The sequence below is a fragment of the Podarcis filfolensis genome (genome assembly GCF_964270895.1).
Source record: "Podarcis filfolensis genome assembly, chromosome: Z".
Lineage (NCBI taxonomy): Eukaryota > Metazoa > Chordata > Lepidosauria > Squamata > Lacertidae > Podarcis > Podarcis filfolensis.
The window spans coordinates 22,389,340-22,414,052 of NC_139617.1; the positions used below are offsets into that span (position 1 = coordinate 22,389,340).

Here is a 24,713-nt window from a genome sequence, read left to right on the forward strand (position 1 = left end):
TGCTTTTTTAGATACTAATTAGATACTGTGAGTTTTATGTAGGAAATACGACAAGAAATTAGAGTTGGACAGCTGGTGGAAATGCAAACACTTAGGAATACATAGACTGCTATATTCATTCCTATGTGCATGGAAAAAGAGAGAGAGAGGGTGGGTGGGAGAGAGAGATTGGTTTAGTGTTTGGCATATCTACACAGATGTCTAATGTTGGCAGATGGCTTTTGTTATACCTTGCTGAGCAATGCCAAGTTGACTCATAAACAGAGGACCCAGATGTCTTATGACTATCACAGACAGTTTAGGAACAGGAGTTGCCTGTAAAGTATGAATACATCAATAGATAGCCAATGTCAGCATCCAGCATTCTCATTCCACAATCAAGGTCCCGATAAGGCCTCACTGCTAATGCCTGCCCTGGGTCCTTGTTCCTTCCAGCTGTCCTTCTTTCTTCTCTCTTTCTTTTCATTTTTTCAAACTTATTTAAATTTATTTATTTGATTATTCAGTAGCAGCAACCAAATAAAGCATGCTTGGTACAACCTAAAGCATAATCAGGCAGTGCAAGCGTGTTGTGCCTTATTAGCCTAATAAGTTCTTCCAGAGAGTGTTGTGAATCTGTGGTGTCAGATCTGCAATGAACATTCAAACCTGCACATCTGCACTTGATACAGGAAGCAGGTGATGGGAGTTCATGAACCTGTATTGATTTTTTTTTAAAAAAAGCATCTCTTAACCTCTCCCAGTCAGCTCACTCTAAACACAAAAACAGACAAACCCACAAAAGTTATGCACATCGTGGTTTTATACAACCCCAAAATATAATAAGCACCTGCAGTTAGTAACTTCACTGATTAAAAATGTAATATTTGATGTTTTTTACTTTTTTTGCTTTTAATTTGTTATAACTCTTTATGATTTTATTGTTTTATTTTATGGTTTTATATTGTAGTATACCACTGTGATATATCTCTATGATACAGCAGCAGATAATGATGTAAACAAATAAAACCTAGGAAACTGGTTCCTACCAAGGCCACATCTGCACCATACATTTAAAACACTATGATACCATGTTAAACAGTCATAGCTTTGCCCATAGAATTCTGGGAGTTGCAGAGAGTTGTTAAAGGTAAAGGTAAAGGGACCCCTGACCATTAGGTCCAGTTGTGGCTGACTCTGGGGTTGCGGCGCTCATCTCACTTTACTGGCCGAGGGAGCCAGCTTACAGCTTCCGGGTCATGTGGCCAGCATGACTAAGCCGCTTCTGGCGAACCAGAGCAGCGCATGGAAATGCCATTTACCTTCCCGCCAGAGCGGTACCTATTTATCTACTTGCACTTGACGTGCTTTTGAACTGCTAGGTGGGCAGGAGCAGGGACCGAGCAACGGGAGCTCACCCCGTCACGGGGATTCAAACCGCTGACCTTCTGATCGGCAAGCCCTAGACTCTGTGGTTTAACCCACAGCGCCACCCACATCCCTTAGAGAATTGTTAGGAGACCCCTATTCCTTCACAGAAGTACAGTGCCCAGAGTTTCCCCTGAAGAAGAATGAATTGTTAAACCACTTTTGGAATTGTAGCTCTGTTAGAGGAATAGGGGTCTCCTAACAACACTCAGCACTTGCAACAAACTACAGCTCCCATAAGTCTTTGAGGGAAGACATGATTGTTTAAAGTGGTGCCATACTGCTTTAAATATATGGTTCAGATGTGACCAAACTCAGACCATTGGTCCATCTAGTTCAGTATTGTCAATACTGACAGGCAGCAGCTATCCAGGATTTCAGGCAGGGAGTCTTTCCAAACCCTCCTTGAAGATGTCAGGGCCTGCCCACCCATGAGGAAAGGTGAGGCGAAATGTGCCTTGGGCTGCAAGATCCACAGGGACAGCAGATATGGTCTCCAGTGAATGCATTGCCTGCCTGCTGCTGCTGCTGCTATAGTGGCAGCGATAGCTGAAATGCACTCCTTGGAGATTGGATTTGCCATCTCCTCAGCATTACCCTCAATAAGAGGCACTGCTGGTCTCCTCCCACCTTTGTTCCTTATGTGGATCTTCACTCATCCTTTCTTCCCTAGCAGGAGGTGGGGGCATCATTTTGTGATTTGCCACAGGTGCCAAAATGTCTTGAGTCAGCCCTGATTAAACTTGGGACCTTCTGCATTCAGAGCAGTTGCTCTACCACTGAACTACAGTATGTGGCCCTTCCTTAGGCCCACTGCTGCCTTAAACCAAACCAGTCCATTGGTCCATCTAGCTCTGTTCTGCCTGGCAGCTGCTCTCCAAGGTCTCAGACACACATCTTTCCCAGTCCCATCTGAAGATTCTCAGTTTCTTTTGTTTTTAGAAACCATCAGTTTCTTTACAGCAAAACTTGGAGTGTAAGTTTAAAGGGATGTCACATGGACTTCCGGGTTGATGCCTCCGGTAATGGCAGAGCTCCTGCGATTGGGAGGAACTTGCTCCGTGAAAAGCAGGGTCTGACCGCCACGGCGAAGGCGGAGACCCACAGAAATCACAGGCGGGAGAAGCCTGTGAACTTGGGATTCGGCTGGCACCTCTTGCGCCTCCCCTACTTGCGGGGAAACCCTGTTTTGGGGATCCGGAGCGACGTGGGGTGAGTGGCGCGGTGCTTTGAATTGACTGCTTCTTTCACGGAGTGAAGCCGCATTGCTGTTGCCGGAGAGCGCTGACTTTTTCCTGTGGACAATTGGACTTTAAACAACTACCAGTGAGTAGACTGGAAAATTTGGATCTTCAAATATTCTAATTTGGCAAAGTAGCGGGAAGGCTCTAAACAGGAAGTCCGCCTCCCGTTTTTGTAAATAGATTGAAGCAAAGGCGTTACAAACTAAAGCCTCTGAAAGTTTTTGGATAAAGGATTAAAATTCCACTGGTTAAAAATATCAAACCCCCCTTGGAAGCAGGAGAAGAGCGAGGAAGCCGTGGACCTAGGGAGAACCTGCAGGAGAGTGGGAAAAGTAAACTACCACTGCTCTGAACCTGGGGACGGTCTGCCTGATGACGTTTGGGGAAGGTTCACTGACAGAACGGATTTGACAGATACTTAAAATTAGAAAGATACTGTTTCCATTGATCTGAGTTTATTAAAGGGTGAAAAATAACTGAAAATTGAAACTGTTTCTGTGACTGAAAGAACTGATACAATTTGAAACTGCTTCCCTCTAGAGGGAGCATGTGAAACTGTTACAGGAGTGTAACAGGGTAAACTCCAGCTGCAAGATAAAGTTTCTGAGAATCAGAGATTGACCTTGGACTATTCAAAATGCTGATAGGAGAAGGTATTGGGCATTATTCAAAATAAATCATTCACTTGAACAGCTGCACAAAAATGTAGATGACATGATCTTCAAACTTGACAGCCGGGAACAGAAAGTGACTAACTTGAATCAAAAAGCAAGCAACAACATGGACTTGGTACAGGAAAATATCTTGGCAAGACAAATGGTGGAGGAAAAGGAGAAAGATGCCGTTGTGAAACTTAAAGTAACTCAAGAAGGATCCTCAGTTCTACAGAGGCAAATCGAGGATTACAAATGGAGGCCCTGCATGATTGATTTTAGCAAAAACCAGAGCTTGAGGATGGGACCCTGGCTTGGACTGAAGAACGAAAGTTGGAAAGACCCCTTCATCCAGGGATTAACTGACATCTGGGACATGGGTTGGGGCCTGGAGGAGCTTGAAGCTGTGGGGGCCTATGGACTTGGAGGAATTCTGAAATACGTTCTGAAATACCCTATGGACCTTAGTTTCAAGTATGGAAATTTGGCTGAGCTGTTCAGAAGGAACAAAAGTTCTGTTTGGTTGGAGTTTTTCCGGGATTTGCTCCTGAGCATCAAAGAATATGAAGAAGATCCGCAGAAGGGACTTGGAAAAGAATTAAGAGCCTCGGACATAAGATCTCCAGGTTGATGGAATATATGGATTTGACAGAAAGGACTGGCAGAATCCGAAACCAGGGAGAGGAGAGGGTGGAGGAAGATTGGGAAGCTAAAGCTATATTTAGAAATTTTGCAAAATTAATAACTGTTAGAAAAATCGTGGAATGTTATTATATGGATTTAGTAGAAATGTTAGAAGAAGTTAAGAATAGATAAGTAATTTAGTTTTAAAGGGAAATAAGGTTAAAAAATATGTTATTTACAAGACGATAAAAAACAGAGAAAGATGGAAAGGATTTGCTGAAATAATTAGAAGAATGGGAATACAAAAAGGGAGATGTGAGGAAGTCGAGGAAACAAGGAAATGAAGGATAGAATATGGAAAAGGAGAGATGTATTTTAAACTGTTTTGTTTAGATTTATTTATGTGTTTAGCTTAATGGGATTGGGTTGGGGTTTATATTATTTGTATACTGTATTGTATTGTGGTGTTTTTTCACTTTTCCCCCCTCTTTCTTTGTTTGTCTTTAAATTTTCTCTTTTCTTCTTTTTCTGTAATCTTTAAAAGCAATAAATATTTTTTTTTTTTTAAAGGGATGTCACATGAAAGGAGCAGGGGTGGTTATGAAAAGCAAGCAAATGTTCCTTATTTTCTCATAAAACAATGTACTAAATTATTGTACTATGTTTTGATCAGTAGCTTCCTCCCCGCATTATCACAACATTATGCCTCTTCCTTCCCCTTCCATTAATGATTGGCATATTATATTAATGAATCCCGGAATCTCCCAGCCCCCTATTTATAGATAACCCCTTGCTAGAACTTTGAGCTGTAGTGTCTTCCTTTGCAAATATAATTATATATGTACAATGGTACCTCAGTTTACGAACTTAATCCGTTCCAGAAGTCCGTTCTTATACCAAAGCCATTCTTAAACCGAGGCATGCTTTCCCTAATGAGGCCTCCCGCTGCCGGTGCCCTTCCACTGTTTGGCTTCCATTCGTAGACCGAGGTAAAGTTCTCTAACTGGAACACTACTTCTGGTTTTGTGGAGTTCATATACTGAATAGTTCGTAAACAGGGCTGTTCTTAAACCAAGGTACCACTGTATTACAAACTGAGAATTCATCTATGAATCTGATGAAAAAATGAATCAGTTTGCTAAGATATCCATAACCATCTTAGGGGTCATTCAAGCACATATTCATGATAAACAAAGGAACTGTCTGGCGTTGGAGATATTTGCCTGCCAAATGGGATTTGCATATCTTTTGAAGTGGTAAAATGGTTCTCACAGCACAGCAGACTCTTACTCATATTTCCCCTTTTTTAAAAAAAGGATGGGGAGGTAAATACATTCTCTCTTCAGCTCCAAGTCCTAATCAGTTAAAGCACTGGCTAGCTCATGCTCAGAATGGATTTCACAGTGTATTACAGCTGCATTTTCTGCTTTATCTGAGCCAGGAATAAAAAGTATGTGTTGCTGTGATGAAACTCTCAGTTTTGCAACAGGGTGATCTGCTGTGACTTTCACATGAACAAAGGCAAACCAAGAGCAAATCGAGTTACATGTGACTTTTGTTAATCCATTTTTTTTCAAGGAAGGGTATGTTATTTTGGAGGAGAAGCATTCACAGTGCCCTAATCTAGAATCTGGGTCTGGTTAGTAGTCCCGTGCTGTTTTTCTGCTGAAAAGCACCACCTCCCTGGTTGATATTTACTTCTGCAGGTGCTGTTTGAAGTAAACAGGGCTTTGAAGGGCATAAATGTAAACTTTAAAATTCACAACTTCCCTTCGATACAGGGGTAAGTGACCTTATATGGGGGCCTATGTACCTAATGTCCATCTGGGTAAGCTTCTAGGGGCCACCTGCCAGGGGTGGGTGGGGCCAGAAGCAAATGTTAGCAGGGAAATGATGCTAATTTTACCACTGAATAGTAGGCTAGCTTTCACATACGCTCTGTCCTCCATTCAGGCACATTTCCCACCCTGTGTCAGGCGACTTCAGAATCCCTGATTTATATCAACTAACTCAGGGGTCAGCAAACTTTTTCAGCAGGGGGCCGCTGTCCTTCAGACCTTGTGGGGGGCCGGACTATATGGGGGGGAGGGAAATGAATGAATTCCTATGCCCCACAAATAACCCAGAGGTGCATTTTAAATAAAAGCACATGCTACTCATGTAAAAACACTAGGCAGGCCCCGCAAATAACCCAGTAAGGTAAAGGTAAAGGGACCCCTGACCATTAGGTCCAGTCGTGGCCGACTCTGGGGTTGCGGCGCTCATCTCGTTTTATTGGCCGAGGGAGCCGGCATACAGCTTCCGGGTCATGTGGCCAGCATGACTAAGCCGCTGCTGATGAACCAGAGCAATGCACGGAAATGCCGTTTACCTTCCCGCCGGAGCTGTACCTATTTATCTACTTGCACTTTGATGTGCTTTTGAACTGCTAGGTTGGCAGGAGCAGGGACCGAGCAACAGGAGCTCACCCTGTTGCAGGGATTTGAACCACCGACCCTCTGATCGGCAAGTCCTAGGCTCTGTGGTTTTAATGCACAGCGCCACCCGCATCCCATTAACCCAGTAATGCATCTTAAATAAAGGGACACGTTCTACTCATGTAAAAACATGCTGATTCCTGAATTGTCCGTGGGCCGGATTGAGAAGGCGATTGGGCTGGATCCAGCCCCCGGGCCTTAGTTTGCCTACCCATGAACTACACAGCTAAGGATGCCTAATTCATCCCCTTTACCAAATTGTGGGCCAGCATCTGACATCAGTGTGTAGCACCTGCCTCAAGAAATCCACTCTAAAGACATTGGTATTTAGCTCCTGACATATTACTCAGAATATATAAAGATGTTTCAGGATTGATTCCTGTCATCTCCACAAAGGGCTGGGAAATACCCTTCCCTGGAACCCCAGAGAGCAGCTGCCTGTCAGTGTTGACAGTTATGAAGTAGATGGTAAGGATGATTAAGTCCAGTCAAACCTGAGCAAGAGGTGTGGTGCTCATCTCGCTTTCAGGTTGAGGGAGCCGGCGTTTGTCCGCAGACAGCTTTCTGGGTCATGTGGCCAGCATGACTAAACCACTTTGCCTTACCTATGTACCTTTGAAATCAGGCTTGCTCAGAAGAAATTCTGTCTTCCTGCCCCTGTCATCAAGCAAACTGAGAGTGAACGGAGACCCGGGTGGTGTGGAACATGTTCTCAGCCTCCTGACCAGGGTGAATATCAAAACAGTCATCTGACTGCTGTGGTCTTATGATGCCTCAGACTGTCAGAAGTGGTCTACTGCATAGGAACAACTTCAAAGGAAAGAGTTATGTGATCCTGGAGACCTCTGGTGTGATGTTAATGAAGTGTTTTCAGAAAATGGAACAAGAAAGAAATTGCACCCCTGCTTTCCAGGAAATGCTACTCACGCAAATGGAGGGGGGGGTTGCTTATGTGTGGTGTGTCTTGCTTGCATTGTTTATGCTGCTGTTTTGGAAACTATCAACAGAACAAGTTCAGGGCCAGCCATTCTGACTAACATCCTCCTTTTGATTCAATTTAAAACGAAGCTTTCAATTCATATTGACACAGTTCTTTGTCTGGAGATTCTGTTCCAATTCTATAATATACATATATGTAACTTCTGAGTAACAGCTAAATGCCATACATGGCTAAGACCCAGTTTGTATATTACGAGAGTGGTGACTTCCTCCATCACTACATACCACCTTTCATATCCTTCAGCAAAACACAAATCTGGTCTTGCTTAGCCACCAAATTCCATGGGTATGACCTGCAACAAAATGTTGCAGTATGGAGTGCTCCTGTTCAGGGTTCCAGCCAGACATGTCCTTTTTCAGAATTCTTCATTGAACTTCATCCCTCCCACCCCCACCTCCTCAGTTTGTCATTCCCCTCCAGCCAGAGGTATAGTGTGGGGGGGGCAGGGGTGGTGGTGCCCCAGAGGCTATTTTTTGGGGGGGAGGTGCATTCCTCACAATGCCCTTCCAATCCTGCAGAGCTGGCAGGGTGCCATGAGCTGTTGTGTCCTTCTCAGCCACCCTCCAGCTGGAGGGTGCTGAGAGGACACAGCAGACATGCATCCTGCCAACCCCACACCGCTTTTGCAAGTCTTGCAAAGTGGTGTTGGGATTGCAGGGCGCCGTTAATGTACCCCTCAAAGCAGGGCATTGGCTTGCCAGGCTTCCCACTGCACAGTTGTTCCCCACTGTGAAGCTTGATATTTCCCTGAGCTTGCTGATATACCTCCTTTGTGCACAAATGGTTCCATTTTGGATAGACAATAGTCTGGTGTGTGTGTTCTGGATCCAGCTAAATCTCAGCTCCTGAGTCAAACTGGGCTGATTTGGGTCAACCAAGGAGCACCACATCAGAACTTGTTTTTTCTTGATGTCCTGCCTCTTTCAGGATTCAGCTACACAGAATCAGATTCATTAACTTGTATCTAGTCATCAGACCATCATAAGCTTGTAACAGTGCGAAAGCTACACAGGGTGGCATCAATAGTTATCTCAGAAACATCTTAAGTTTAAGATGTCAATTTTCTTGGCAGACATGTCCCTATAAAAAGGGGGGGGAGGAAAGTTCCTATTTTAGCAAATATTAAAGTGAAATGGGATGCAATAAAATGAATTTATGCAAATCTGAATAAAATTATGTAAAACCTTAATGAATAAAAGTATAAAGCAAACAAAATGTTCCGAAACTCCCTGAGCGTTTTCTCTCAATTTTCTCTTCTCAGCAGTTACTGCAGAACTATATAAACACATCACTCTCACTGTGCACTTGTGCACTTAAACTAATGTTTCTGTTTTTGCCCATTTTGCTAACAATAGTTCTTTGTTAGAGAAAGTGGGGGGACCCAGTTTTCTGCAAGCTGCCCAAACTGTGAATCCATTTTCCTAAGCTTTCCCCCTCTTGCTATGAATGCATAATTGGTTATTTGTACACACACAAACACACACAGAGCAAACATACATATGCATTCCTCTCAACACACACACACACACACACACACACACACACACGTACACGTACGTCTTGCCATTTGTAAATCTCCATCTTAGCAAATGATCTCTAGATAAATCTATAGTGCAAAGGTGTTAAATTACCTTTTTTTAAAAAAACAAAAACAAAAAACCCCCACCATCTAGGTTTACAGCTTTTGGCAAACAATGACAGCCTTGCATTTTACGTGAGAAAACTGACCACAGCTCTTGGCTTGCCAAACTGCAAACAGAAAGGTTGTAAGCTTTGGCAGTGAGTTGCCCTCCAAAAGAGAGAGAGGGAGAAAGAGGAAGCATTATGCTCAGGTTAGAGACAGCTTATGTATGAGCATCCTGGAGACGATCCAGTTGCAAACCAATTTTCCTTCCTTACTTTCAACTTTCCATTAAGAAGACTAGACTGTGGTTTGTTCCAAGGGCATGAAAGAAACACACCCCTTTAAAAAACACACAAAAAAACACACCCCCAAACCTGTCAAGGTGTCTGCTAGGAGAACATGAAACTCTCTGGAATCATGTGCAATGCAGACACCCCTCCCTCCCTCCCTCTTCTTTACTTTCAACTTTGGCCTACTAGGCGCTCTGCTTTTTCTGTACATTTAGAGCAGCTTTGCTACTTTCATTAACTCAGAACAGGGTTTTGGCACCAGAAGAGCTCAAGCTTTGGCATGTAACTCAAGAATCACATATGCATGAAAAGAAGAGAGGGGTGTGTGTGTGGAAAGGCTATTTAACAGTGGGATTTATACACAGAGAGTGGTGGCATAAGGGATGCATCCAACCAAGCCCTACTCAGAGCAGACCCACTGCAATTAAGTAGACCCACTGATTTACATTGGTCTACCCTGAGGAGGACTTAGCTGGGTGAAATCCTTGGTCTTTTTGTTTCCTCCCATTCAGGGTTGAACTGCAGTTTCCATTTAGGTTTTGCCTGTGATAAAACCACCAGGGATAATTCTCAAGCTTTTCCTACCTACAGTAAATCTATAGGCTTCACTGCTGCCAAACACTTTCAAGGCAATTGAGAATGGGAGCGATTGACTTCTGCTTCCAGGCTTGTTCAGTTCTAGGAATGAGAGTTTAAAATTTGCTGAGGTGACATTCACAGCATACATTTAAAGCACTACAATGCTGCTTTAAACAGGCATGGCTCCCCCCAAAGAATTCTGGGAACTGTAGTTTGTTAAGGGTGCTGAGAGTTGCTAGGAACTCCCAGAATCCTTTGGGGGAAGCCATGATTGTTTAAAGTGCCACAAGAATGCTTTAAATGTATGGTACAAATGTAGCCTGAGAGCCAGTAGGGTTTTGTCGTCCTCCTCCAACCTGACACCCTTCAGCTGATTTAGGTTACAATTCCAATCAGCTGGATGGTGTGGGGGAAGTTGCCTTACTACTACTACTACTACTACTACTACTACTACTACTATGGTCATTATTAATGAATGAACTTGTCCCTTGCTTGTGACACAAAAGCTCTCCAAGTGACTTAGAACCTATTTAAAGCATAAGCATGGCTAAAGATGCATCATCATATGAACACATTCACATAACATGCACAGCTTTTCCAGCTGGGGGAAAGGGTCTCTTTTTCCCAGGGAAAAGCAGCCGGGCAAGCAGTGGTGTGGATAAAATGAAATGCATGCTATTTAAAATAAAATAAAATTCTGTGGCAATATGCTTTATATGTTGTTCATTTACATATTTTAATTAAAAGTATTACCATGCTGTCCTATAATAATTTTCAGGTTGGTTTGCAACGAAGTAAACACAACATTTAACAACAACTGCATTATTATACTGCTTACTAAACCAGCTGTGCTGGCAAGGCAGGGTAGTACACTTCGGTGTGAACACAGAGGTCTTTGCTACCGGCAAGGATTCCTTGGTAACTTCAAAGACTATAATGAAAACAGGTATCATATGTACACCCAGAGTCCCAGCTCCCTGCCTTTGAGGTGATAGACATAGCTCAGTGATGAGAACACATGCTTTCCATGTACAAATTCTCCCAAATACAGTCTCAGATACCTCCAGTTAAAATTTTTACTTTTGGTTCTCCGTTGTCCCAGGCAGAGATCTGCTCCAGCCCTGCTTCCTGTATGCAGGTACCCCCCCCCCCCCACTTACGCATAGTCGACTCAGTTTTGACTGTGTATACGTGTGGTGCTGGGAGATAATTAAATAATTCATTTCAAATCCAGAAATATCAGGAGAGCTGGAGAGTCCTTGGGGCTCACAAGGAGGCCCTCCCCTCCCTGGAGCCCGAAGAGGATATCAGAAAGGGTAGAGGAAGCCCTGAAGAGACCTGAGACGCAGTGGAGCTTTCTTTAGGCTGCTCAGCCTCCCCGCCTAACAGCTGATTTGCGGGGTAGCATAGCAGCTCCCGTCGCTGCCGCTTTCCTGCACATCCTCCAGCCTTCTGCCAATCCCAGAGCTTCAACGCTAGTCATGGATATTTTTTGGTACAATATTTTTGGTCTGGTTTGGAGAGAGCACACCAGAAAGGGTGTTTAAAGGCTATTTAGAGGGTGTTCTCCATTTTGTGCAATTTCACTTACACATGCAGGGCCCCGGAACATAGCTCCTGTGTAAGCTGCCGGTATCCTTTAAGACAGGAATGGGGAAACTGCAGCCATCCCGGTGTCATTGGACTAGGAATTCACACCATCCCTAACCATTGGCCATGCGGGCTAGGGCTGATGGGACCTGAAGTCCAAAAATATTTGGAAAGCCACAGGTTCCCCATCCCCACTGCTCTATGGAGCAGGGCTGAGTCAGTTCTCAGCCTGGGCTCTGGAGAACCATTGGCTTTCTAGAAGGGGCAGCACCAAAGACAAATGGGTCCTTGACCTAACTCCGTGCAAAGAATCTTCTTGGGCCTTTCCTCTTGTAAACTAGGCAGTTGTAACATACCACTTGTTATCACCTGCCTATTCTGCCATTGAGGACTTCTTGGATCATTCTTTGTCTAGCCTCTTCCCTTTGACCTTACCACCTTAGAAAAGAAGAAACTAGGCACAATTCACCCAAAATTTAGTACTGTTATTCAGGGCTTTTTTTCCAGCTGGAACTCAGACCTTGGCACCGGCACCTCTCAGGTGAGTGCCATTGCCATTCTAAGAGAACGAGGGAGGTGTTCATGGTGAGTTCCGGCACCTCTTTTTCTAGAAAAAATAGAAAAGTATATTAAATTGCAAAATTATTTCACAATAATTTACTTTTGGGATTTAAAACTTTATGACCAGTATGTCCCCAACCAAACTCAGAGAGTGTGAGAGGGGTAAGGCTTCAAAAATCACAGGAATATTTCTCACATTCCTCCCAAGCACCCTCAGATTTAACCTCTGTAGGTCGAATGTGAAATGTTCAGGTTTGAGTAAAACAAACAAAGAGATAATTGTAAGAATTTGAGTAATGTGAGCAGAGGGAAGAATTGCTGTTGGGACATGCCCATCCTGGGGATATCTGTATATTCTTGCACCTGCAGTGCAAGAAGACCCCGATTCAAATGCACCATGAGCTCACTTATCCTGCTATAATTATTTTTTGAGTAGCAGATATTGTTGTTGCTTCTTATGATATGCTATTTGATTATCTGGTTTAATTATGTCTTTAACTGGTTGTCTTTTGTTGCTCTTCATGAAATTGTGCTCCAGACTGAAAAAAAGGGCAGGATAGTAGCATATTAATTAATGTGGAGGTAATAATATACAGATGTATCTTTAATTTTAATGCTTGTGTACTTGTGTTTAATACTTGCAAACCACCAAGAAACCTATTTGGGTCCTTTCCTAAACCATTCCGATGCTGAGTAATGACCAGTTCCTCCAACCAACTGGCACTGCTGGGAGAACCTGAAAGGACACCTTCCCCCATATATTTCACACTGCCCTTTGATGCCACCAGAGGATGCTTCAGAGCCCTTTCACTAGTGGCAAAATCAGTGGAGATTCAAAGCAAGACTCCTTGGAAGGCAAGAAATACATAGAAAAATAACTTACTGGAATGCCAAATTTTGGAAATTGTGCATGAACCTCAAATAACAAAAATAATCAGCTGTAGTTTTTAAAAAAACAACTCCAAGGTAAAGTGAAATATTTTATTATTTCATAGCTTCAAAAGCAAATCATACAAAATGACAGTGTTATTTGAGTTAAGATATGATGAGAAGGTTTCTGAAGGCAGAATGAGCACCCAACTGGCTGCGTACATACGTATACACACATATATAAAACGCTTCCCTGTGGTTCTCAACTCTCATCCCCATTCCCTTCACCCAGACAGTGAGTTATGTAGAGTTTCCTCTGAAGTCCAATTCTCAGCCTCCTGTCAGTGCAAAAATCTCAGACTCAGAAATTTGATTCTGATGTCAGTTCTCCCCCCTTTGTAATGGCTTGGTCGCTCATCTCATCCTGCATCACCGGTAGCGCAATTTTTGTTAAGGGAGTTTCAGTTTTGAAAAGAGAGTCAGTTTTGAGGTGGGGGGTTATGTAGAAAGATTTCTGGAAAGACTCTGATGTGAAGTAGTAGATGAAAGGGTCAAAGCAGCAGTTCAGAGTGGCGATGCACAGCGTGATTGGATAGAATGTCCTTGCAAATCTCTCCAAGAAACAATTTGCTATGGCCTGAGAACGCACGAGGGCATACAAGAAAAGGATGGAGTTGTAAGGCACAAAACACACCAGGAAGATGGCCAAATGTACAACAATCATCTTCAGCACTTTCTCTTTGTTGGTGCCAATCTGGGAAAGCGTGGCAGGTTTCCGGAGGGTCCTCAGGACCAGTGATGAACAAATGAGGTTGAGCAGCAAGGGAATAAGAAAGCCAACCACTTCAATAAATATTGTAATTTTGGACAAGTAGGTCTTCCATATGCTTTTGGAAAAGCCTTCAAAGCATGTTGTACTAGTGTTGTAAGTGTTGGTGGTGGAGAACAAGGATGCTGAGATCCCTCCGCTGAGGACGAGAATCCACACACCCATGCACACGATCGCTGTATTCTTCCTTGTCCTAATGGTACGAGATCGGAACGGGTATACGATGGCGAGGAAGCGGTCAACACTGATGCATGTGAGGAACAGCATACTCCCGTAGATGTTGGTCAGGAAGGCTGTCCCTGAGATCCTGCACAAAAGGTCTCCAAAGGGCCAGTGCCTGTTGAAGTTGTAGAAGATCTTGAATGGAAGAGTGAAGACGAAGAGTAAGTCGGAGACCACCAGGTTGGTCATGAAAATGGTGGTCTCAGATCGCATATTGATGCGGCAGCAGAATACGAACAAGGAAGCACAGTTGGTGATCAAGCCAAGGATGAACACCATGCTGTAGACAGCTCCATAGAGGTTGTACTTGAAGGAATCATCCGTCATGCATGTGTGGTTGTTGCTGTGATTCCCCATTACAGCTCTGCACTTTGCAAAGCCAAATTAAGTGGAACCCATGCAATGAAAGTCAGGAAGCCCTGCTCGCCTTAAGGAGCATATTCCAGTGATATTGATTGAATGCTTGTTGCCACACAGGTGTGATGGGTGCCATTCTCCTGGGGAAAGCCAGAAAGGAAAAAGCAATCAGTTCTCAAATACTTAGTCTAAGTACCTCCCAATTTATATAAAACATCCCCCAAATAATCGTGGGAAGTTAGTTACAGGTGCTAAGGAGACTCTCCTCCTCCTCGAAGAGTTCCCTGGTAAGAGGGACTGACTGTTAAACCACTCTGGGATCTGATTCTGTGAGGGGAATAGAGGTCTCCTCACAACTCACAGCACCCTTAGCAAACAACACCTCCCAGGATTCTTTGTGAGGAAGAAGACATGGTTGTTTAAAGCGGCATGATATTGTGCAGATGGGGGCCAGACTCTCTGGACTGAATCCAACTAAGTCATACTCGGAATAGACCCACTGAAATTTATGGACTTACATTAGTCGTGTCTATTGATTTCAATGGGTTTTCTCTGTGTATGAGTTGGATTCAAGCATACATGCTGGCTGGGGCCAACAGGTGTTGTGGTCCAGCGATATCTGGAGAACAACAGTGTGGGGAATGATGCTGTATTCCAGGAGGAGGGAACCTTGGGCAGGGAACCTAATCAACATTTCTGGTCTCTCTCTCTGGCCCTCAGAAGTCTTCCAACCACATCACCTCAACAAACCACTCCTAATCACCCAGTCCTTCAATGTTGTTTTTCACATGCTCTTGGCTGGAATGTATCCTTGAACTCTGATAATGCCTCTTGCTTGCCTGCATAGAGAATGGAGAGGGGAATGTGAGTTAGCCTATTGTAGTAAGATGAAATTTGCATTTGTAGCTCCAATCACTTTTCCCTCTGGCCTTGCCCACTGCTGACTCCTGGGAAGTTGCCCTGAAGGGAATATGGCCCTTGTGCTGTATAGCATGTGTGCATTTTTTAAAAATCCAGGTATTTCCTGTTACACTTGTGTGCTCTTTGCCTTCTAAAGCAGTTGTCATTTCAAAGAACATTTCTAGGTTCTATTATATTTGGTGTCCGACATACTACTTGGTTCTATTTGGGGAAGGACCACAGCGAGCTGGAAAGAGCATGTTTTGCAGGTTAAACCTCAAAGTCATCTCCATGTCGTGCTGTCTGACACTGTCTGACAGTGCTGGGAATATTACGCTGAAAGGATCAATGGTCTGAGTCAGCTTAAAGAAAGCAGGGGACTCATAGAAACTTCAGTTTTGGCAAACGAAAGTATCCAAGGATGCAGAGCTTGATCTTTGTCCCTGGGGTGGGCAGGTAAGTCACATGCAGATAAAGCACGCAATAGGCATCACTAGCAGAAGTGGTTTGGGGCCCTGCAGAATGGCTACAGGAGACAAACATCTGCAGTGGGAGAAACAGCAGACATTCCAGCGGCGTGTGTCCTGTTGTAATACATGATCTAACATCTGACCCAGGATGCTTTTGACAAAAGGAACCATTAGTCAGGAGCCTGGAACCACATCAAATGACAAATTCCTCCTCTTTTTGTATGGCTTCAGAAATAGCAAATCTTAGGCAATTTCAAGAGTTCTCTGGAAAAATTCACACCATTTTGCTTCAGTTCTGAGGTAAGGTAAAGGTAAAGGGACCCCTGACCATTAGGTCCAGTCGTGACCAACTCTGGGGTTGCAGCGTTCATCTTGCTTTATTGGCCAAGGGAGCCGGCATACAGCTTCTGGGTCATGTGGCCAGTATGACTAAGCTGCTTCTGGTGAACCAGAGCAGTGCAGGGCAACAGCATTTACCTTCCCGCCGGAGCAGTACCTATAAATATAAAGTAGATGAATCTATAAAGTAGATAAATATCTACTTGCACTTTGTCATGCTTTCGAACTGCTAGGTTGGCAGGAGCAGGGACCGAGCAACGGGAGCTCACCCCGTCACGGAGATTCGAACCGCCGACCTTCTGATCGGCAAGTCCTAGGCTCTGTGGTTTAACCCACAGCGCCACCTGCGTCCCGTCCCTGTATTTACACAGAGGGACATAGCTCTGTGTAAAAATACGCAGCATCACACTGCATGAGTACGGGTTGTAAACTATGAAGCTGCTCCTCCCTTCGGCCTCATTGTCATTAAGGGTTGGGGAACTGGTGACCCTTCGTAAAGTTCCAGCGGCCCCCAATGGTCAGAAATGTTGGTGAGACACAGGTTTCCCATCGCTGCATCAAGAACACCAGCCAACCGTACAGAGTGCACATTACTGTAATGGTATGTATGACATGCACACTGTACATCTGCATCAGGCATAGGCAAACTCGGCCCTCCAGATGTTTTGGGACTACAACTCCCATCATCCCAAGCTAACAGGACTAGTGGTCAGGGATGCTGGGAGTTGCAGTCCCAAAACATCTGGAGGGCCGAGTTTGCCGATGCCTGATCTGCATCCTCCAACCTTTGGCTATCAGATGTTTTGGACTACAACTCCCATCAGCCCTTGTCAGAATGGCCAATTGTCAGGTGTTATAGGCGTTGAGCTCCATAGACCTGTAAAATATTCATTGTTCACGTCAGTGGAGGGGTGATAGCTCTATACAGGAATAATGATATTAACAGCAATATGGTATAGTATTACAGTATTGGAGAAGACCTAGAAAGACCTGGGTTCAAGCTCAAGCCAGCCATGAAGCTTACTGGGTGACCTCAGGGAATCATCTTAGCCGATAAGCTGAGTGATCAGATAATTCAGAGGATCACACAATTGGAAGGAACCACAGGGATCATCTAGTCCCTCCCTACAATGCAGGAATCTTTCACCCAATGTGGGGCTTGGACCCACAACCCTGAGATTAAGAGTCTCGTGCTCTACCAACTAAGCTATCTTTCAATGTATCTCTCAATATAACCCAAGTTCCCTACTATCATAAGACCCCCCCATTGTTGACCGTGGTCCCATCTGCTGTTTACATTTAAAGCACTATTATATCCCTTTAAGGGACACAGGTGGCGCTGTGGGTTAAACCAGAGCCTAGGACTTGCCGATCAGAAGGTCGGCGGTTCGAATCCCCGTGATGGGGTGAGCTCCCGTTGCTGGGTCCCTGCTCCTGCCAACCTAGCAGTTCAAAAGCACGTCAAAGTGCAAGTAGATAAATAGGTACCACTCAGGCAGGAAGGTAAACAGTGTTTCCGTGCGCTGCTCTGGTTCGCCAGAAGCGGCTTAGTCATGCTGGCCACATGACCTGGAAGCTGTGCGCTGGCTCCCTCGGCCAATAAAGTGAGATGAGCGCCGCAACCCCAGAGTCGGTCACGACTGGACCTAATGGTCAGGGGTCCCTTTACCTTTACCTTTATATCCCTTTAAACACCCGTGGCTCCTCCGCACCCCACCAAATCCTGGGACCTATATTTCTTAAGGGTGTTGAGAGTTGTTAGGAGATCTGTCTTCACCTCAAAGAGCTGCAATTCACAAATTTCCCTGGGAAGAGGGATTGACTGTTAAACTCAGTGCTTTTTTCAGGGGGGACACACGGGGACGCATACCCCTAAACATTTTGTGAATCTAAGTTTGGCCTCATTGAGGGGCATTATTTCAATAGTAGGAAAATGAGAGTACCCATAAGCATTTTTTTAGGGGGGTGGTAAAACTACTCTGAAACTGTAGCTCTGTGGTGGGAATAGGGGTCTCCTCTAACCACTTTCTTCACCCTTAAAAAACTGCAGTTCTTTGAACCTACCATTTAATGTAACTGTGTTATAATACATGCTGCATATGGAGCCTTTATTCTCCAAAAATCCATAAAGCAACACTGCAACAGTGAGGAATATAGCTTATTAGGATAAAAAAAAAATCAATTTTTTTCAGATTAATCAAACTTGTGTTCTGATGATCTCAAGATGCTCACTCATTTCCTTGTGACCTTTCAGTCAATCCTTTTAAAAGTACTGTTGCTTTTGTGTGCGTGTATTTCACCCAATGGATCAATGCAGGAACTTGCAATTTTTAATAAAAGAAAAAGAAACCTTTTATGCATAAGCCTATTTCTTTCTTTTTAACAGCTTCATTTAAAGGGGGGGGCATTCCCAATCTTTCTGGTTATGCATCTAAATTTGGGCTCAGCTTTATGAGTACTTGCATTTATGCAGACTAAAAACATAAATTTGCATATGTCCAGTTGAATAAATATGTGCATTAGTTATATAAAACAAACCCCAGCTGCCCTACCGCTCTTACCTTTTTGGTTTCTGCAGGCTGTGCATTCGAAAGGAAATAAATATTACACTGAAAAGCTGGCTCTCAAAGGACTTGCTGACAAATCATCCTTAGATTTGCCACACACAACTCTCATCTGGACTCTCTTACCCGCAAGTGCACTGATGAAAAAGGCCCATTATTCCATTTGTACTACTTTTGTTAAGGACTTACCTGCACTTGTTTTTATTTCCTTGTTGTTCCAATGAGTGATTGGAAAACTTTTGCCAAGGAAAATCTGCAAATTTGGTAAGCTGAAAATGCACAGTTTGTGACCTACCAAATCAAACATAACTCTCCTAGCCCACATCTCCCACCCCCAGTTTCAGATAGGACAGAGACACAAACAGGAGATTTCCAAATGTCCAATCACTCCTTCAAATACCAAACTCAAGTAGTTGAGTATCACCAGAAGGGGAGTCAGAGGTCACATCTGCACTATACATTTAAAGCAGTATTATACCATTTCTAACTGGCTGGCTTCTGCGAGAACATAATGCAGGAGTACTAGATGATTCTTTGGTCTGATCCAGCAGGGCTTTTCTTATGTTTTTAAGGGATTTCTTTAAACTAAGGACTCTTTTCTTTGCTACGGTAATTATGCCATTTGCATTGTTGCGCACATAGAAAATGTGTACATTTTAAAAATACGATTTAACATAGTTGGTAAACAAAATGCAATTCATTATTGACACTGATACCCCATGAATCCTTCAGATGGCTGACGATTTCCCAAACCTTCCCCCCTACACACCCACCCACACACCCACACTATAGAAAACACACTATATAAACACACACACACACATCATCATCAATGTACGATACATGGTGCTTTACAGAATACAAGAACAGCAGACCTCTGCCCCAAGGAACTTACAGGGAGGCAAGTGGAGGCAGCAGTAATCAGGGAACAAGTATCTTTCTTCTTCCCACAATTCTGATGCAGCTTGCTTCTATCGCCCCCACCCCCACCCACTCATTTCCAGATAGCTAGGGGAGAAAATAACTATGCAGCACCAGAATACAAGATAAAATTCATGTCTGGTCTGCCCATTACAAGCTGCATTATAGTTCTCAAAACCATTCATTAAGGCCAACAATTCCAAAGCAAACAGTCTAATATTAATGCCACTCACAGCTATCCTATGAATTCTGTGTGTTGAAGATTAAGGTAATCTGGAATTGGTAACCATGCAGATAGTCAATTCTATGTCCTTAAACCCTTCTGAATTAAAGACAGTTACAACAGCCAAGTAACCTTATCCATCTTCCACCATTTGCCCTTGCTCAGCTACTCACTAGCAAAACTGAATGTTCATAGAAATTCAATACAATATGACCATTGCAATGGTAATACACCCCCCTTTTTCTTAAAGGAGAGAGAAAGCATTTGATTCCTTCACCTGAAAGGCAAGCAACTGAGTTTACCAAGTGACTTACAAGCTAGGAACACAGGAAAGCTACCTTATACCAAGTCCATCTAGCTCAGTATTATATAGACAGAATGACAGCCGTTCTCTAAGGCTTCAGTCAAGGGACATACACAGAACTACCTGGAGATGCCTGGGATTGAACTTGGGACCCTCTGCATGCAAACCAGATGATCTACCACTGCACTATGGTCCTTCCCCTAGGAAAGAGGTCTGCTTTAGAAGCAGAAGAAGAAGCCAAGATATTCTCTGAAATCAATCTGGGTTTCTTGCTTGTTTTTGGCTATTTCTGCAAGCTCTGAAATCAATCCAGAGCAATCCAGTTAGCTTCCTGCTTTATTCCCTGCAGTTCACTAACTAAGGAGAAAAGCAATGAAGAATACCCAGACATGAGGATATCCTGAGCAGATTTTGAACTCTGAACTTCCCCATCCTTCTAGTTCCACCATCCATTGTATTTATATACAATGAGAAATTATTTATATTAAACACAACATACTTTGAGCAGAAATAACCCTTCTGATGCTCAGTAGTTTGACAGCATTATAGATAACCAGCTGGTGTCGCTCAGGAATGCTAAGCCAAAAAATCAGTGCAGTTTTGAAAGGTTCAGCCTGCCATCTTAATTCAAATTCATCACCCAACAGCACCCAAAAACAGATGGAAAGCTGTGTGCATGTTGTTGTGTTTTGGGAACGGGAGCCTGGTAATGAGGCTATCAATGACCACTAGTCACAATGGTTAAATATAGCCTTTCAGATCCATGCTTCTGAATACAGGTACTGTGGGTCAACAGTGGGGAGAGAGCTATTGCTCTCAACATGACCTCCTTGTGGGTGTCTGGTTGGCTTCTGTGACCATATGACTTCTGGGCCTGATGAACCTTTGGTTTGATCTATCAAGGCTTTGTGCATGTGATGAGGTGCTTTGAGACTACACAGCAGTTCAAGATGGGACACATCTTTGTTCCTTGTATCTGGCACTCAGGACAGATTTGGGATTCTGGGTTGTATTCTATGTTAGTCATAGAGTGGACAAATTGAAATTAGTAGACCAGAGTAGCTTAGGCCAGTTAATTTCAATGGGTCCGTTCTGAGCAGAACTTAGTTGGACATAACCTGCTGTTAATATACTTGGCACCTCGTTGCTTAACTGTGAACTGATGGAGGTAGTCTTGCACTTGGGTTGAACCCACGCCATACATTCAAAGCACATGGTTTTCCCCAAAGAATCCCGGGAACTGTAGTTTGTTAAGGGTGCTGAGAACTGTAGCTCTGTAAATTATAGTTTCAGGCTTCATACATAATTACTGTATGCTACATTTACTCACAATCCAGCCATTCATTCATTCATTTCTGGGGTTTGTATCTATCAATATTCGTATTATCAGTGTAATACAATAAAATACTGTAATCCACTCATAATACAAACATGGAAAGATATAAATCCCAAAAATGAATGAAGAAATGGGCAGAACTCTGGCTGGATCCTAAGTTAAGCAGTCCTAAACAACTTACTAGGGAATAAAGGAGCATTACATTTCAAAACATTACATTACATTTATTACATTTCTATTTCTCTTGTTTTTGCTTCAGTTGTGCTTTATGATACTCTGATTTTATCTGACCATTGGAATGACAACAACTCACTGGATAGTAGCTGTTATCACGCACCTAAGTGGAATCTCACAGATGAAAGAAAAATCAAGTGTCCAGATCTATTGCCTGTTTAATCATACTTTACACAGAAATAAAGATATGATTTAAAACAAGATAAGTTTTGCAATAACAGGAATGCCTTTGGAGTGCTGAAATGTAAAATGTAAAAACGCAGACACCCCAAACTACTGTTTAATGTTGACCCATGGAGTTAAAACTAAAATTTGTGCTTTTCTAAAAGGATTTAGCATTTTAGCTGGAGAGAAGATGGCCAAAGCACTATGTAAATGTAGGTGTTTGTGCCAACTTACACTAAAAATGCAGAAATGTAAAGCAGTCAACAAGTGTGGAGGGCAATATATCAAACTTCCATTTTTAAAAAACAGAAAAAGAATATTTAATGGGATTTAAAGAGAAGGAGGCTATGGGGGTGTGGTGTGATGACTGAAGCCCCATTCAATGATCACAATCAGAAAACGTGCACTGTGGTATCTTTTTATTGCGAGCAAACACAGATTTGCAGAAACTTTGGAACTAAAAGCACTCTCAAAAGAAAAAAGAAAGGCAGTTTTGTTTTGCTACATCAAGCTGAGAAGATTCGTGGGCCTCCTATAAAAACTGTTGCTTAAAAGTCTCAGACATGAAAGCAGAAAGATTACACCCACCACGACCCCTGCCGAAATAAATTAGTCGTCTTATCGGTTTCAGGAGCCTTAGATCAGAATCCTTGGCATGTCTACTCAGAAGTAAGTACCGCCGAGATCAGAGGGGCTTATCGCCAGAAAGGTGTGGCTGGAAATGATCGTCTGATGCCGCACTTACCGTACCTTGTTGCACACCCCATTGAACTCAACAGAACTTACTTCTGAGTAGATATGCCTAGGATCACGCTGTGTGACACACACCGGATCAGGCCTCACTAGAAAATGTTTGAAATCATAGGAAAAGGACAGTGGTGGTGAGCAGAGATTTTATTCGTTTGTTATTAAAGGCGCTTCTTCACCTCTGTAGGCGACGTACTAGAAATCTGGTCACGTTTTTTTTAAAAGGCGAATTTAACAATGAATTCAAAGAAACAAACGGAAAAGTCAACTTACACAGCAAAGACCACCTTCCCAAGGTGGGGTGATCAGCGCCACTGACTACTTCCAGATCCAGTCAGGCTGTAGGTCCGAGTTAGAAGCTTCCTGCCGCCCGGCGTTGCAATACACAGATCTGTTCCATGTTGTTTCGGTGACACTTTGGAGCTGGACCCCCAAAACAAACAAAAACAAAACTATTTGCGCCTTCCAGAAACGCACAGATTATGCTCAAAAGCAGAGAAGCAGGCAGAGGCGCTCGCTGAGCAAACCCTCCAAGCCTTTGTTTAAAGGGCTGGCGGCGGGCGGCGAAACCTCCTCTTTGGAGATGGGCTCTTGCGCCGCGCTTCCAATCCCTGGGCAGGAGTTGTGAGCGTCGTGCGCGCGGAGAAGCAGGGGGAGGGCAGGGGGAACAATCTCCCAATAGAATGCATTTCTGATTGGATGGCGAGCAGTTCTAAGCAGCCCAGGACTCCGCCCCGTCCTTTGGGTTCCCATGAGGTGGCCAATGGCTGCAAGCGGGTGGGAGCTCTCTCTTTCGGAAAGCCTTTTTGGTCAGAGAAAGGAGGGGGTTCTGCTTTCCCAGGCAAGGACGAGCTGAGTTTCAAAAGGTCCGATTTTGACAATGGAGGAGGGGTCGCTTCCTGTGCGAAAGGGTGGTGGGCGATGCAGTCGGAGAGAGGGGCTGCTGGCAGGGGAGTCCTTGCTAGAGACTTGAATAACAAAAGAGTCGCATCGGGTTTGATTATTCGAATGTGGAAGGAACGGGTTGTTGGAAACTTACAGAAGAGCAGACTGAAAGAGCCTTGCAGTTTGATATTGTAATTCTGAGTTTAGAAGGGGATTAGACGGATTCAGCAGGTTTGGGCAAATTAATGGAGGTTAAGCCTTCAAGTGGCAACTAACCATGGTCGCTCTGAATCCCAGTGGGGAATTGCGCGTGGGGAAGAGTTCTGTGGCGCTCAGGTCCTGCTTTCAGATTTCTCTTGACCACTGCAAGATAACATGATAGCTGGACTAGATGGGCCTTTGGTCTGATTCAGGAAAGCTCTTCTAATATTCTGAAGTCACTGCATCTTGTCACAGCAAGTTACATAGCTTAACCATGTGCTGGGGGGGGGGGGTGAATACTTCCTTTTGTCTGTCCTGAATCTTCCCACTGTAGGAGATTCATTGGATAATACCAGGTTCTAGTATTATGAAAGGCAAAGAAAACCTTCATTCTGTCTGGCTACTGTGCACTTGTACACCTCTTGTCATGTCCAACCCTTTGCAAATGGGTCAACCCACAGACTACAGAGAATGAATGAAAAAACGAGGGCTGTGTGCTATAATCAGCTGAATCTGTGGTTTAATCAACTGAAACTTCTATTATCCAGAAGGGGTGAATTTTAGCCAATGGGGTCAAATTTTAATAGGAAAAGGAACGCTTTTCTTCTCCCTACAGCTGTCACCCCTCACCCCAGAATGTAAACAACCCACTGAAGATTACTCAGTTCCTTCCACTGTGGGGGCAGGAGGGGGGGAGCAGGAGCACCACACAAGCAAACAAACAGCCCTTTCTGTTTCTCTTCTACAGGCTCTGTGTGCCCTTGCCATACAGCGCCTAGCTGCAGCCCAGTGGCTCCTATCCAGTGGACTCAAGCAGTTTCCTGAATCTAACAGCAGCATTAGCTCACTTGTAAAAAGAAAGAAAGAAAGAAAGAAAGGAAAAACACAACCCCACATAGATTGGCTCGTCCCTTGTGTCTCAGTCCCGTAAATGAACATCGTTTTCTATAAACTGTATTAATCATTCATTGATAGCCTGCAAGGAAGTTCTCCTGAGCTTTCCAATTTATAGTGGAGGTTTGGTGAGATTTTGAATACATGGCTGAAGAACATAGCCTATTCACATGGCATCATGAGCATGGGGAGGCGTACGTTTT

At 43.7% G+C, this 24,713-nt stretch overlaps 1 protein-coding gene and 1 long non-coding RNA gene across 3 annotated transcripts in view; both read right to left on the reverse strand.

Moving 5' to 3' along the window:
• The window catches only part of LOC310754412, a 156,154-nt gene that overhangs the window by 57,633 nt on the left and 73,808 nt on the right, over positions 1–24,713 (reverse strand). The gene's annotated exons all lie outside the window — the stretch shown is intronic.
• On the reverse strand, positions 13,017–23,168 carry LPAR4 (lysophosphatidic acid receptor 4). Of its 2 annotated transcripts, XM_083596081.1 has the most exons (3): positions 22,804–23,167; positions 18,598–18,615; positions 13,017–14,467 (listed from the first exon to the last, which is right to left on the reverse strand). In XM_083596081.1, the coding sequence occupies exon 3, from the start codon at positions 14,325–14,327 to the stop codon at positions 13,281–13,283; it is 1,047 nt and encodes a 348-aa protein (XP_083452207.1). In that variant the 5' UTR covers positions 14,328–14,467; positions 18,598–18,615; positions 22,804–23,167; the 3' UTR covers positions 13,017–13,280. The 2 variants fall into 2 exon arrangements, with proteins under 2 accessions (XP_083452207.1, XP_083452208.1); XM_083596082.1 differs by lacking the exon at positions 18,598–18,615 and having other exon boundaries at positions 22,804–23,168.

Bases quoted from the DNA above. Each gene is read 5' to 3' on its own strand.
- LPAR4 (XM_083596082.1), bottom strand. From the start codon at position 14,327: ATGGGGAATCACAGCAACAACCACACATGCATGACGGATGATTCCTTC.